The 16,403-nt window shown below is 45.4% G+C and overlaps 1 protein-coding gene across 2 annotated transcripts in view; it reads left to right on the top strand.

Moving 5' to 3' along the window:
• The window catches only part of PCBP4 (poly(rC) binding protein 4), a 39,432-nt gene extending 26,630 nt beyond the window's left edge, over positions 1–12,802 (top strand). For both annotated transcript variants that reach the window (XM_079968055.1, XM_079968054.1), the window contains exons 8-14: positions 241–315; positions 2,786–2,830; positions 4,180–4,255; positions 5,449–5,501; positions 7,518–7,687; positions 9,178–10,292; positions 10,594–12,802. In XM_079968055.1, the coding sequence (XP_079824181.1) occupies positions 241–315; positions 2,786–2,830; positions 4,180–4,255; positions 5,449–5,501; positions 7,518–7,687; positions 9,178–9,478 (720 nt within the window). In that variant the 3' untranslated portion in view covers positions 9,479–10,292; positions 10,594–12,802. The remainder of the gene's footprint in view (positions 1–240; positions 316–2,785; positions 2,831–4,179; positions 4,256–5,448; positions 5,502–7,517; positions 7,688–9,177; positions 10,293–10,593) is intronic.
• The last annotated feature ends 3,601 nt before the right edge of the window (positions 12,803–16,403 follow it).

The raw sequence follows: 16,403 nt of genomic DNA, 5'->3' as shown, positions 1-16,403 counted from the left end.
CCACCTTTATTGTTCTCATCTGAACCAGGCATCCCTAGGCACTACTCATATCATATCATACCAAACAGGAGTTAGTTAAAGATATTCCCAGCCGGTGCCTATTTTGCAAGTCAAAGAAATACAGGAAGTAGCAAGGGTACTAGGGCCATTAGGATGTCATGGGTGGGGGGATACTGATGGGATTGGATGGAAGTGGCATTGTGTATATGGTACAGTGATTCCTCCTTTGGTTTCCTTCAGTCTCCACCAAAAGGCGCCACTATTCCCTACCACCCCAGCCTGTCCTTGGGATCAGTTCTTCTTTCAGCCAATCAGGTAAGGGACTCATAAAATCGCAGGAGACCATTTTTCTGTTGAGGTTAAAACGAGAGAGAACCATTAGGCTTTGGTTCTCTTGTTACTCTGTAATCAAAGGGTGGGTAAGACTGCGACCTGCCAGATGTTGTTGTGCTGTGACAACACCTTTCTTCACTGCCCATTGGCCATGCTGGCTGAGGCTGATGAGAGTTGGGAGTTCAACAACATCTGGAGAGCCACTGGTTTCCCCCACGCCTACATTCACCACCACATCAAATATCAGTCCAGATTAGAAGTATCAGAATGACTTAATGGGTATCGATTTTACCTTTCCACCTTGACTTCTGGCTTCTTCCGTGTCATGTGACCAAGCACTTGCTGTCAGATCCCTCAGAGACCATATATACAAGGACCTTCTTGGCTGTGAATCCTAGGAAACTTGCTCCCTGCCTTGCAAGCCTTTTCCCATCTGGCCTGGGAGGTTGGGGCCCTGACTGACTCCAGCTGCAAAAGCTGAGGTGCTGAACAGACTCTTGGTATTGATAGGGGGTTTTGTGGGCTGGGGGGGGGGAGGTGTTGCTGTTGTTGCTGTTCATTTTTTGTGTGCTTAAACCAGCAATAGCGCAATGGAATCTTTTAAAGTTTACAGAGAAAAAAGAGAATCTACGTTACGGTGAACCAGTTTATAGGACGTGGGGATTTAACATGGATATTTTCCTATATGCCTAAAATAACATCTGCTATTTTGTTAAAAGTTGTTTATCCTTGCAAAATCCTGCCCTGCTGCGATGCACACAGTCAGGTTTAACAAATGTTGCCACTCAAGCACATCTGAGGATTGACAGCCAGTAAAAAGCAGAACTTATTTACCAGATGACCAAAAATTGAGGCTGAAAAGTGTTGATTGGCTGAATAAAATAAAATTACAACTGTATAAGAATAATTTATCTCAGTGAGGTGGTGACCCAGTTCCCACACAATGGAGCTGGACAATAAGCCTAAAGCTTATTGGTATCAGCAGACAGATTATATTAGGTGTAAATCTGTAAAGTTCTGCTCCATTTCAAATCTACTTTAAGCTTTCATTTACTATGAAATGATGCGTAACTGAATTGAATTTTATATTATATTAGGAGGAACAATTACTCATTTGCATTTCAGCCAGATGAAATCATCATAATTTGGGGTCAATAGAATAAACTATTCTGAATTTAAGTGAAATAGAAGACCTAACACACTGATACCACATATATTAAAGATAAGAGGGAGAATTGCACAGATACATCTGACTGCATTATTTACTAGTGTCCTAGTGGTGCAGCTATAAAACTGCTTGCACATTTGCAAAGCTAAGCAGGGTCCAGTATGGTTTCAAATTAGATGGGGAATTGTGTGTTGAGATTCCTGCATCACAGGGGGTTGGGCCAGATGACCCTCAGGATCCCAACTCTACAATTCTATGATTATAATTATCATCTATGTTTTATTCTACAATCATTTTCTAAGGTTTTGTTTGTGTTATGTTCTAAAAGTTTAACTTTAAGCTTTTGGTGAGCAAAATGAATGAGATTCACTCCTCCCATATTGCTTATTCATTTGTTTCTGGGTAGGATGATGAAACTGCTTATGGAATTTCTGCGGCTTCTTTCTGACTGGTCCGAATCCTTTCCACATCTTAAAACTGACATTTCAATAACAACAGTAGTTACCAGGAAGTCTACTTTCTTGCGAGCTTCTCTCCCCCACCCCCTGCAATTTCTTGTTTATTTAAAACAAAATAAAAAAAATCCTTCCAGTAGCACCTTAAAGGAAGGAATTTTTAAAAAATTTTTATATTATTAAAAAATTTTTTTATTTTGTTTTGACTATGGCAGACCAACACGGCTACCTATCTGTAACTGAACTTATTTATTTAAGTCCTTTGAGATTTACCATCAACAAAATACAAATGACAAGTAAGCCCATCCATTCTCATTCTCAGTTCTGGCACCAGCACCCAGTGTAGGTAGGCATTTGCCAAGGATCATTTAAAGCAGCATGGCCCCCTGGGACTGATGCCTTGCCTTGGCTCCCTGAGCACTTGCTGGCCCTTAAGCACCTGGCAGCACCAGTGTCCCTGCAACCCCACTCTCTTGCTTACTAACTTGTGAGCCAGGAGCCACATGGCTCCTCTTCCGGTTCATTTCAGCACCAGCACTGTGAGGGTAAGCCCACTCTCATGGGCAAGCACAAGGGGGAATCTGGCAGCTGCCTTGTGCTCACAAACATGCATGCTTACCTGGCAGCGATGCCTCATGAGCCTGAACAAGGGGGAGTGGGAGGCTGGTAGCTACTAACCATGCTACCTTTACCAGAGGGTCAGAGTGGTGGCAAGCACTGGCAGGCAGCAAGGGTAGTTTCCCCAGCCCCCTTCCAAAATCTGGAACTGGGCCTATTCGTTCTCTTACATTTTTGATAGCGCTGTTCTCCTTTGTCATCCTTTTTTCAGGGATTCTCCATGCAAGGACAGTACAGTGGTATGTCTCAAGCAGAGGTAAGTCAAGCTTTACAGACTAAAAGGAGGCTCCATTTTGAATTCACGCTTCCAAGTAGTTCAATGTATAGCTAGGACCAGCTTCTTCAAGCCTTCGCCTTCCATCGTTCCCCATGTCTTGTGCTGCTTGCCTGTTCCGGACTTGCCATTCTGCCTCCCCATTCTGCCCCCCTGGCATCCAGATGGCAAATCCAGACATCTTTCTTTGGCGATCACTCATAGCCAAGTAAGATTGTCTTCAATGAACACAGTTTTAACAGTGAGTCCGTAAGTAACTGTGGAGGCGAATTCTAGATCAACACATCCTTCCACAGTGGGGGACATAGGTTTCCTGGCGGGAGTTGATCACGGTGAGGGTTTGCCAAGCCTGCCTTCCTCTTAGCACGCTCCTGAATTCGAGCACCTTCAAAGCTCATGACACCTTTGGTAAAGGCTGTTCTCCAATTGGAGCGCTCACAGGCCAGTGTTTCCCAATTGTCAGTGTTTATACTACATTTTTTGGATTTGCCTTGAGAGATTCTGTGAAACTCTTTTGTTGACCACCAGCATTACGCTTACCATTTTAAAGTTCGGAATAGAGTAGTTCCTTTAGAAGACGATAATAATCAGACACCCACACAATACGACCAGTCCAACGAAATTGATGTTGAATAATCATTGCTTCGACACTGGTGATCTTTGCTTCCAGACATAGCTGGGCTCCAACTCCCATCAGCCCCAACAGGCATGGCCAATGGCTAGGCTATGGATGATGGGAGCTGTAATCCAGCAACGTTTGGAGAGTACCTTGTTGGGTAAGGCTTACTCCATTACCCACTTACTCCATTTCATATACCGTATTTTTCCATGTATAAAATGATGCCTTTTGCTTTTAAAAAAAAAAAAAGCAAAAATTTGGTGTCATCTTATACACGTATAGTGAATGCAGAGGGGGGACATGCGATTAATGGCAGCAGCAAGCAAGATTGGCAGCGGTGATTGGGCGGGTGATTGGTGGCTGCAGTAAGGCCTGCTGGCGATTGGCTGTGGCTGCGGCAATTGGGCAAGTGATTGGTTGCTGTGGCGAGGTGTGCGATCGGCAGTGGCTGTGGCAAGCAATTGGCAGTGGCGGGCTAAACTTAATTTCTTAATTTTGGGTTAAAAAAAATAGGGTTCGTCATATACATGGGGGTGTCTTATACATGGAAATAAACGGTAATTAAATTTCACATGCTCAGTTAGTACTATACCTCAGGAGTAGCCAACGCTTGTATTCTAGGTGTATGTCTGACCAACTACTTCCTAATGTGAGCAGGTAGATGGGAACGCAGGACTTGCTGTCATTCCACTGACTTCTTCCTCTCATCTAGGTGTCGAAGTTGCAGCAGCTTTCTGGGCAGCCTGTCTCATTTGCTTCCTTGGGACAATCTCCGTCCATAGTAGCAGGTGAGGAACCCCAAAGAGCTATGAAGCCACTTAAACTCCCACAATCCTCTGTGGCCCTAGGGGCTTACTCAGATGAACAGTGAGCCTGTGCTCCAGCTGCCTTTAGGCAATAGGTCTGCACGGAAAGAACATGGTGCACGAATAATTGGCCCTAGAAATGGGGAAGGCAGGACCTTCAAAGAACTAAATAAATTAGCAAAATGCTCATGAAATGATGGAGAATTGCTAGGTAAGGGAAGGGGTTAGTTTTGTTGGATCCTGCCACTTGGTCTTCTTTCAAAGGCTGGATCAGCACTCTTATGCTAGAGTGGGATACCAGAAGGAGAACTGGAGCATTTATCTTCTGACTCAGGAAAAGCTGTGGCCCTCCAGATATTGCTGGACTACAAAGCCCATCATCCCTGACCATTAGCCACACTGTTTGGGGATAATGCACATTTCAGTCCAACGGTATCTGGAAGGTCACATGTTCTGCATCCCTGCTCTGTATTTTATTTTTTTAAAGCACAACACTGGATAAATTCAAGACTAAAAACAGGAGTGCACTCTCTGGCATGTGCACACACATAAATAAGGGAGGTGGGTATCATTTTTTTCTGAGAATCTTGAATTCTTGGTTACAAAAACAACAAAAGATTCTGAAGGCAAGTGTATAAGGGAATGTGGATTCACGCATATGTACTTAAGATTGCCAGGGGAAAGATGTAGATATTCTCTCTCTCTCTCTCTCTCTCTCTCTCTCTCTCTCTCTCTCTCTCTCCACCATAATTGTCAACAGGATTTTTTAAAATTCATTATGAAAAGTAATCAAAGGATTTTCCACCTAGGATTTTTTCTTATTACGTTAAAAGAACAGCATTAACCAATGGGAGTCTGCATCAGACAGGAGGAGGGCAGGGCAGTCTCCCTCAGTCTAAAATTAGTCCGGTGTAATGTGACCCAAGCAAAATGGCATAAAACAAAAGCCTCTTCTTGGAGCTTCTGATGGCTTTGCAGTAGCTAGGAAACGGTCCAGTCCTGTTTGCGTGCCTCCTGCTCTTTGCACCGTGCAGTGCCCGGAAAGGATTCTTTGGGTTTCACTTCTTCTGTAGCCTTGTGATGTGGTCATCCTAGCGCTCCTCCTTTTAGGAAGGCAAGAAAGAGCCAGGACAGAACAGCCCCAGTAACGTTGTGCTTCTTTTCTCCCCTTTCAGCCCTGGACACGAACGCTCAGAATAGCTCTCAGGAGTTCCTGGTTCCTAATGATGTAAGTTTGCCTCTACAAAGTACAGTTCCCAAATATATTTTGGGGGTAGTCGTGTGCTTTGAATGTATGGTGTACATTTAGTAAGCTCACACACGTGTCCACAGAGGTCTTCCTTGGTGCTCATAGCGTCCTCCCCATCCCACTTGGTGCTTGAAAGAAGCTTTGTATCACAGCCAAAGGGAATAGGTTGTGGTGTGTGTTGAGTGGTGTGTGTTGAGTTGTGTGTGTTGTGCCCATTATAGTTTCCCCGGTTTGCAAATGTGTGCATGGGCCCCAAAAGGTTATAATCAGAGCCAAACCCATTCCACTCTTTATGGAGATCTTCAGAGAGTGATTCCATTCAAACAAAAGTAGAACAGCCCAAAGTATTTTGCGGCAGAGTCCTTTGGCTTCTTTCTCAGTCAAAACTAGGTTGGAAAAGGGGACAGGGCTCTTGCAGCTTCAACTGTTGTGTAGAAGAGGAAATTTCACCAGGTGTAGCTTGTCATGCAAACTACAGTGGTACCTCGGGTTACAGACGCTTCAGGTTACAGACTCCGCTAACCCAGAAATATTACCTCAGATTAAGAACTTTGCTTCAGGATGAGAACAGAAATCACGCAGTGGCGGCAGTGGGAGGCCCCATTAGCTAAAGTGGTGCTTCAGGTTAAGAACAGTTTCAGGTTAAGAACGGACCTCCAGAACAAATTAAGTTCTTAACCCGAGGTACCACTGTACAACTCTTGACTTTTGCATCAGGGCACCCTCCATGAAGCTTCCTCATTTGGTGAGAGACCATTTAGGAACACTCTTGGAGTACAGGTTCCTAGCAAACTGTGAACCCTCCTGCCAGTACTGTTACCTAGCTTGCAAAAGTTCATCAAAGCATGTGATCTGCTGCTCAGCCATGGTCCTTGAAAGGAAGATAAATTCAGCAAAGTCCCCGGTTGTTTTATCTATCCTCACTCTCACACAAACTCCAGAATCAAGGGCTACTATCTCAAGTTCTTCCCTCACAAGCCTTCTCTCCTCCACACAAATGCCACTGTACCTTCAAAACACATTAAAGGAAAAGTCTTCCCCAAGAGAATCCTGGGAACTATCAGAGCTACGATTCCCAAGTACAGTTCCCAAGATTATTAGTATGTACACAGACATGTTTATGCTCCTGTGCTTTAACAGCAGCCTGGCATGGAGAGACATTAAGCAGGTGAAGCTTATCATGGCCCAGAGATAAATGGTGGGAAAAGAAGGGGCAGCAATAAACAGTCCTCTGAGAGAGAGGAGCATCAGCCGTGGGAAAGGTTTTCCTTCGACTTCTTCGCCATCACTCCCATGTGAGCTGTCCTTCACTCTCTCTGTGTGTTTCTGTGGAAGCTGAAGCCCAGAAGGGGTGAATATGATAAGAGAGGAATGTCGCAGCATTTCTTGCGCCCACCCACTTGCCAGCCCAGCTGCCAGTATACCAGGCCTGCTCTGCAGATGTCAGCATGTGTTGCTGGGCACACAGCAGGCCGTTGTAGCATCTCAGAAGGCAGGAAACGAGTGGGCAGGATGGCAACGCTGACCTTTACTTCTGCCCCCTGACCTTGCATGGGGAAAAGTAGCTCTTTCTGAAGTTTTTGTTTATGGAACAAGCCTCATGAAACTATCTGGACTGTTTTATTTTTTAAATAGGCCAATTCCTGCCACGGTGTGGTAGGAACCCTGAACTACACGGCTCAGTTTGTGTTTTCCACTCCCTTGAGAGTGAATAAAAATGGCTAAATCTCAGGCTTGGAAAGGTAAAGTGTAGATAAGCCTGAAGCCTTGATGGGTTCTGGCTCAGACTCATCTGATACTGAACAACAATAAATCAAGCAGACCATTGTGTACTATAGGTCAGGCTTGGGAAGGTTCACTCCTTCCCTCACTCAAGAGTTGCCTAAAACGAGTAAACGCTCTCTGTTCGCTTTGTCCAGTCCTGTCCAGTTCTTAGGCGATGAGGTTTCCAGCGCAGTTCCACTCCAAAGACTGATCCTTCCTTTCCCCTCCTAGCTCATTGGCTGCATCATTGGCCGCCAGGGCAGCAAGATCAGCGAGATCCGGCAGATGTCCGGAGCACACATCAAGATTGGGAACCAGACCGAGGGCTCTGCTGAGCGTCACGTGACCATCACCGGCACCCCAGTCAGCATCACTTTGGCTCAGTACCTCATCACAGCCTGGTAAGAGCCTTTAGGACTGCTGGGCAGGTCAAGTGGGGAGTAACGCAGCACTTGCGCAGCCGTCTCGTTGCAGCTTCTTCCTGCTGTGCCCAAGCCTGTGGCCTCTTAGATGGACAGCTTTGCGGAGAGCAAGTGACAGTGCCTTGCTGTCATGGCTGAATTTGCCGGTTTGCAAACACTCAGCCCTCTGCTCAAGAGACAGGAGTGCTAAGCATAGCACCACGAAGTGTTCTCATTGCTTTGTTGTCTGTCTTTCACACTAATGCCTGCCTGTCTCTGACACACATGAGAGTAACCAGGCCTTGAGTTTCTCAGGAGCCACCGTGATTTCTAGTATCCTTGCCTACAATATGTTGGGCATCAATGTTCCCTTTGCAGCCTCAAAGCATTCTTATACCACTTTAAGCATCATGGCTTCCCCCAAAGAATCCTGGGAACAGTGGTATGTTAAGAGTCTCCTAACAACTCCCGGCACCCTTAACAAACTACAGTTCCCAGAATTCTTCGGGGGAAGCCATGATGCTTAAAAGTAACATAAGAGTGCTTTAAATGTCAAGTGTGGATGTGACCTTAGTTCTGTGCAGGAAGAACTGCTGTGTCACAGCAGGGAATTCTCCCATCCTGTCCAAAAGATAACCTCACTTAAACAGAGCAACATTTGTCATTGGTCGCTGTTGTGACCTGGCACAAGATTTAGAGCAGGAAATAGCCATTCACGGTTCAGGGATCACCACCACTAGAGGGTGTAAGTTTTCAAGGCGTGGAGCCCGTCATTGACGGATGCATGTAAGCGTTTTCGTAATCAGTTTTCCCTGCGGTGATGACCCCAGAACTCATTTCAACTTTTGTTGCATTTGCGTGTTGAAGGAGAATTAACAGCCCCCCCATCTCCATTCCTTTCCTCCTGGGACAAGTTAATAGATAAACAGTGCCATGTATCTCACGTGGGAGAGGCTCTCATTTTTCCAGAAAAACACAGTGGTCTGTCAATGACCTGAGAAAGCCAAGAAGGATATGTGGCTGGAATGCTCTGCAATTCCATGATTGTTTAAATAGGGACCACGACAAGGTATATCATCCTTAACATAGCCACTTCTGAGTTCTAAACAAGCCCTGTGTGTCATACTGGAGGTTCTCCACAAGAATGTAGTCCCAGAGGGAGAGGACTCTGGAGAAGACATTATCTGGAAGCAAAAGCGATGTAGAGTACCTTGTTCACTAGCTCCATTCTTTGTGTGTACCTATTCCTTTGCACATGTCAGCTCAAACACTTGCCTGTGTGTGTGTGTGTGCATATCCATACTTGTATGTATGTATTATACAAACTGCATATATCTGCCCACACCTATGCATATTTTTCCATGTGCAAGCTTGTACATGCATATAACAGCACATATACGTCCAAGTATATGTCCTCACACGCTGCATTTGTATGTGTAAATTGTGCATGCACGCACGAGTCTCATTCTTTCTCCCTTCTTGTTCTTCAGTTTAGAGACGGCCAAATCTACCTCCCAGACGCCCCCCGTTGACCTCGGCATGACTTTCTCCCAGCCCCTCACCCCTTCGCCAGCCCCAACGCTGACAGCAGTGGCCGCGCCTCCCCCAGCCTTGCTTGGTGCCCCCTATGCCATCTCCCTCTCCAACTTCATTGGCCTGAAACCCGTCCCCTTCTTGACGCTGCCTTCCTCAGCCACGGGGCACAATGGCAGCCTTGCCACCTACACGACCAAGATCTCGACAGCCAATGCCAGCAAGAAGGCTGAGAGGCAGAAGTTCTCCCCATACTGAAACAGGAAGGTGGGGCAGGGAGGGGAAACCTTAGGAGGACCCTCACACGCTTTGTTAGATGGCATCAGCGTCGGGCCGCTCCAAAGCGAGACTACCTGGGGAAAGAGGTGAGGGGGGGAGCCAAATGTGCAGGAAAGGAAGTGTATGTGGGAGAGGATAACCGAGACAGCTCTTGAAAGCAGTGCTGGCCATGAGACAGTCAGGGAAGTGGTGCTTCTGCAGAGCTCCCACCCTATCCTGGCTAAAGATATGTCTATCATGGGTAAGAGCAATTAAGCCTCATAGTTTTGCTTCCGTGGAACAAATCTCTGCCCCACACTATAAAGTGTTATTATCCTTTACCTTCCATAAACCTTCCTGATTGCTTTCAGCAATGAAGATGAAGAGGTTCTCTCTCCATCTGGTTTCTTGACATGTTTTCTTTTTTTAAGGAAAACATGTTACTTAAAGACAATTGGAACCCCACTCAAATTCTTTGTACTGTATTGATAGAGCTGGAGGTCTTGGGAAAGGTCCCATCTCAACTGTGGCACTGGCTAGAGCTTGTTAGACCTTTGGTGATCCTAACAGAGAACATGCTATGCTACTATCTCTCGTGGGTTGCATTTCCAAGAGCAGAACTGGAAAAGGGTTCTGATTTCTGTAGAACTGGAAGCTGTGCATGTCTTAGAAATCACAGAATGTACCAAAAAGGAAATTCTTCAGTGTTTTTTTGGGTTTTTTGTCTAGCACTTCTCTCCTAATATATGAAGCTGGCTGTGAGTTCCATTTTAGCTGGATTAGAATACAGGATGGGGTTTTCATGACTGTGAGAGTCAGTGTGGTGTAGTGGTAAAGAGCGGTAGTCTCGTAATCTGGTGAACCGGGTTCGCGTCTCCGCTCCTCCACATGCAGCTGCTGGGTGACCTTGGGCCAGTCACACTTCTTTGAAATCTCTCAGCCCCACTCCCCTCACAGCGTGTTTGTTGTGGGGGAGGAAGGGAAAGGAGAATGTTAGCCACTTTGAGACTCCTGAAGGGGAGTGAAAGGTGGGATATCAAATCCAAACTACTACTCCTCCTCTTCTTCTTCTTCTTCTTCTTCTTCTTCTTCTTCTTCTTCTTCTTCTTCTTCAGCTTGGCCCCTGACCTCCTACAAGTGGTTGAAGGGAATTAGTTTTCACCACACATCCCTCTAATATTTAGCATGAACTGGCACAGCATATGCAAGAATTTGCTGGATCAGACTGGAGCCCCATCCACCCCAACATTATGTTCACCCATTGGCCAACTCAGATGCCCATGGGAAGACCAGAGGCATATAGTTGTCTTTTCTCACTGAGAAACAGAGCAGTTCTTTATAAATATTCCCTATCTGTTACAAGGTAAGAGCTTCCAGCACTGGCAATCCCAGCTGGTCACCTTATTGTATATGGGTGAAATCTCCCCTCATTTAACTTTATGGCAGAAATCCGTCCTCATATATATCTGGCAGGATGTGCGATATCTTGCCATGCCACTCATCTTTGGGTTTATCTCTTGCTCTCATGGGATGACATCTCCAATAAGTGCTTTCTAATTTTGCTCTCATCTCTTGCAGTGCAATCCTAAGCAAGTTTGCTCCAGAAATAAGCCCCTACCCCTTCCGTCACTCATTAGTGAATATAGGACTGCAGCCTTAGTAAATTCTGCCACATTTTGTTCTCTTTGTTATCAGTATTGTAAGGGCACTTGTTTAGTCAGAACATGCCCATGAGAATCAAGAGGTGGCGCCCTGAGACCTCAGGTTGAAGCAGATGCCCATCTTGGTGATTTCTGGTTAAAGTTACCAACATGTATGTCTGGCATTTACACTTGTGTCCTAAACAGACGGCCATCACAACAGCATATATTTCATCCAAACCTCACACCAAAAAATTATCCCCATGGATTAAATGTACCATATAGCCAAGGATTCCATGGCTAATTTCTTAGTTGGTTTGCAAATTGGTGTGGCTTCACCAAAGTGGGTCAGATTGTTGGCTAATTGACAGGTTGTATTGCTGCAGTCAAAAGACGGCACAATTCACTGTCAACACTTTATAAGGCATTAAGCGGAAGGTGATTGTTGAACAGACCTGGAGAAAACGGATGAAACGAACACAGCAAAAACTCAACTTGGCTCTGGCCCTGCTTGTAGCCATGAACTAGTTGGCTCATGATAAGCAAAGGTTAGTAGTCACAAGCCTGTTTGGAGTAAATGCATACCAAAAACAAAACATTGAAATTCTGCATGCGGTCGATGCAAATCCTGGAAAGCTCTTTTCTATGACCAGCATAAATCATACAAATGTGCATATACTTCTCCTATTTTTGTATAATATTGTTTGCTATTTGGCAATAAAATAAATCCTCCTTTGGGAGGAAGGGCAGGGTATAAATGGTATGAATGAGTAAATAAATAATACTGGATTTGCTAAACATGGCAGGGGCAAAGGCACGGAAGCCTCACCCAAACCCCACTGCCTGGGAATCTTGTGCAGGGGGCTCATCTCAGTCACTGAGAAGCACATCTTTGCAGCATAGCCAGTGCTTTCTCCGTGCTCCTTCAGGAATCTCAGGCTGCACTCAACCCTGATTATGTTGGGACTGGTTTACTGAACCAAAGCTGTCGGGGGGGAAAAAGAAGAAGCCAAACGCTGCAAAAAGGAGACAATTGAGGTTGATTTGGTGTAGTAGTACCTTTACAATCTAAGAAGCAACAGGATCTCAGATTTGCCCTCAGTTACACATTGATTTGGTAGCATAGAGTAGACTACCTACACCTGTTTAGGCACTGATCACTTCTGATTAAATAGTTTCAGCAGATTCATGTATTTATTGCAGCCTTTCCTCAAGCTGGTGCCCTCCGGGTGCTTTGAACTACAGTTCCCATCATGGCTGGGGCTTACAGGAGTTCTGGCCAGAGGCAACCAAGCTGGGGAATGCTCATCGAATGCGTCAAATTCTCAGGTGGTGTAATTCAGCACTGAGGCATCCCAGTATTGGGATTCCACAAAAACACAGGGGAATGGAGCCAAAATTTCCTATTCCTACAAACCAATCTAACCAGTTGTCCATTTCGCCTTGTTCCCTGGCTGGTCCCAATCTCTCTCACTTCCCTGCATCACTCGCTGGCAAAAAAAAAAAAAGCTTCTATCTCTTTTTAACCCTTTTTATTTTTTATTTTTGGCTGCTCCAAGGAATGTCCCACCTCCTATCCCATGATCCTCTTTGGCTTGTTTTTGAAAATGCTGTACATATAATTCTATATTTTTTCCTCCTTTGTAACTTATGATTGATTTAATAAAAATGCAAACTTTGTCAACTCAGAGGGTAATGTGATTAGGATTTTGTATACATTTGAATTAGGCAAAGCAAATGCACACGCACCCCTCCGGCTATTTACATGACTGAATAAAAAGGGAAAGAAAAGGCTTATTCAGTGTTTTGCCTAACCCATCCCACCTGGTGGCTGGGCACCTGGCCTTTCAACCAGATGCAAGACAGCAAGGGGGAAAAGGGCAGGTGAAATTTGTTCTGCTCTTAACACTGAATGCTGAAGAAAACTTCACTTACCGAATTTATGTTTGTTGTGGAGAAGTCAGAATCCTTATTTGGGGAAGGGGGGAAGCAACTGTGGAGTATGATTCAGATTCCTACTTTTTAATTGATTTGGAATAATTACCACCCAGTGGACATTTCCCAACAATTTTCTGTGGATTGACATTTGCAACGATTTGCGGGTTTTCCCAGGGAAAGCAGTGGGACAAAAAGAATCCTCTTCAGCCCCATGCCTGGAAGTCCGAAACCTGTTACTAGAAATTGCAGCACAAACAGAAGTCTGAATGAGCCCATAGTCGGCCAATTCACATTTTGTCCTCCTCCTCCTCCCTTCTGGATTCTACAAGGGCAACGCTGAGACCTAACACTGTGCGCACATCATACATTTAAAGTGCATGACTTCCCCCAGAGTATCCTGGGAACTGTAGTTGGTTGAGGGTGCTGGGGACTGTAGCTCTTGAGAGTGGCAAACCATGCTTCCTAGGATTCTTTTGGGGAAAGTTGTGTGCTTTAAATGTGTGGTGTGTTCACAGCCTGGTTCTAAGAAGGCAGACAGCTGGGGCTGGTTGAAGGCAGGCTGATGTGTTGGTGGGGAGGTGTCCCACTCGCCCTAATGGACCAACTTCCACTGGCTCTCACCGTTACGACTGTGAACAAATGGTGCTGGATCAAGCATAGCAGGATCATCCACATATCAGGACTCTATAGACACAAACCCCAGTATGCCGCGGTTAAAGAACAGGACCTGGTTATTTATCATATTACTATCACTCCCTGCCTCCCTCCCTCAAAGAACCTTGTGGGCGCATGCAGGAAGGTTCCCGCATGTTATTCTCACTACAATCCTCCATGTGTTCCCTTGGATGCGAGTCCCACTGTGTTCAATGGGATTTCCTCCCTTGTTTAGTAGGTTTAGGATCCACAGACTAAGTTAGGCAGTGGACTGCCCCAGAGTGACCCAGCAACATCAGCAGCTGAATGGGGATTTGAGCCTCGTCTTCTCAGTCTGACATTCTGTCCACAAAGCTGCACTGGCCCCTTGAAACAGTTCTGTAGTGGTGCGGGAGCTGGGGCCACCACTTCCAAGGTTGCTGCCATGTTCTTAAGGCTGCCTATGGAGCCTCTGCCAACGTACACCAGTGCCACCTTCCTCTCATTTCAGCACCACGCCACCTGTCTTAGAGCGTCTCAATAACCTGCCCATGATGGATGTGCCAAAGAAAATGTGGGAGCAGGAGGAGAGGAGAGGTGGCAAAAGGGAGGAATGGCAGCTGCCTTATTGGGAGAGCATTTGGCATAGAGGCCAGTGTCTAGTGCGCCCTAAGCCAGGCCATCTTCAGTGAGGGCAGCCTGTTGCTATGTGGATGAGAGACATGGGAACCCTCCCTTGCCTTATGCTCTCCGTTGCCACAGCAACCGCAGAAGGGGTGTTTACTTGCCAGCATGTTGGGCTCATGGGGCCAGCTGCAGACATGTGTAACCGACAGAGCGAAATGATAGTGTCGCACGCTGCTATAGAGGAATACTGCATTTTCATGGGTGGATCAGAGCTTGCGAAAACTGCCTATTGCCAGAAGAAGGCAACCATCCCCTGCTGGAACTGTTTGGTACTTGCCTGGATATAAATTCCAGGGCCTTTCTTTCTGCTAGGTCAGTGGTGAGTAGAGATGGCTGAGAAATGTGATGGGGAACCTGCAGCCCGGCAGATCATGCTGGTTTGTAACTCCTTTCAGCATGGATGATGGGGGCTGGAGTCCAGCAATACCTAGAGGGCCCACAGGTTAGCTATTCCTGCTTCATTCTATATCTTTTCCTGCCACTATCCACTCACTGTAGGTGTGTGCAGTATTTGAGGAAATAATCAGGAAATGCTTATTCCTTTCAAACTAGAATGCAGCTGCCGAATGGTCTATACTAGTAACTACACTCATAACGCAAACTAAAAGTTATCACTAATAAAACAACTAAAAGCAACTAAACAAATAGTGATCAACCGGCTACTGAAACAGACACAGGAATAATCAGATCAGGGAAAGAATGGCATGCAAAAGTACACTAAGGCTGGATCTAGACACATCAAAAACGCGTTTCAGGAAAACGCGTTGTAAACCGCAAAGTCAGGAATCACATTGGCGAAAGATGAAACTTCACAGTGCCATCAGATGTCACAGGGTTATAACACATATAAAATGCTTTTTCTTTACTAATGTAGCTGAGTCCTATGTCTAGAATGCCCTCCCCTCTCAAGTGTGAATGGCACCAACTTTGAGGGAGTCATTTCAGCAATAAGAAACAATGTATGGCTATTCACCCTAGCATTTGCCAAAGTTTTGTCATTACCTGGCTGGTGGTGTTGATATACTGTCTGATTTTGTTTTTTAAGTTAAATCTAAACTAAATTTGTTTTCTATTTTAATGTTTTTCCTCTCTCTGGTATTGTTGAACAATGAAAAGTGGGGCTAAAAATAATTTAAATGAACATACAAGCAGATAGAATGAGAGGGAAGGATACAGGACCGGGGTAGAGGTGGAAAGAAAAAAGCAAGATTGCAAAGTATTTCACAGATTCGTTGATGTACTTTCCGGGCAGATGCGTTGATTGTGGGTTCTGCTTGAGGGAAATCCTGGGGGTGGGGGTTGGTACTCACACAGACTAGACTTCCCCATTGAGCAGAAAGCACCATGCACATGAAATTCAACATCATGCAGCAAGAACCAAACTACAAGAGAAATAATATCTGTAGTAATGGAGCTGTTCTGCCAGTATAGATGTTCGCTGCCATTAACATGCTGTGGAATGCTTTCAATAACCACTGTGATCCCTGTGCCATAGCTGTACCATTCATTGCTAATAGCCAGTCATAGTAACAGGGATGAGCTGTACAATGTAGCTACTGTGGAAAGAATAATAATAAATGGGAATGGCTGCTCAGGGGTGTTGTTGTCCCCTCTGTCGCAAAAATAGCCCAGAAGACTCTCACAATATTATACTTCTGGTCTTCCAAACTAGAAAAACTTCCAACATGACAAAAACGCCTGTGTCCTCAGGTGGGCCTGCTTGTATAAAAAAGTAATGTGGGGAGCTGGCCCTGAGATCTTACGGATGTGCTTTTGTCCTCCAAATGCTGCTTGCTCAGCCACATCTCTCCCAGGTGAGAAGAGGGCAGAGCTGTTGAATTGCAACTGTGCTATGGAAAATTGAATCCTTCCTGCAACGCTGTATATTATTAACTCAGAGGCCTTCTGCAATGTTTGCCTTGGGACGTGCTCATCTACCCAGCTTTTATTCGCGTGCGCTGCCTTTCTGCTTTAATAAATGTGCCAGCAGAGGCTGAGACAATGAAAGCCAGGCACCTCTTTGATCA

This window comes from Podarcis cretensis (assembly GCF_951804945.1).
Source record: "Podarcis cretensis genome assembly, chromosome: 2".
NCBI lineage: Eukaryota > Metazoa > Chordata > Lepidosauria > Squamata > Lacertidae > Podarcis > Podarcis cretensis.
This window is presented reverse-complemented; position numbering and strand designations above follow the sequence as displayed.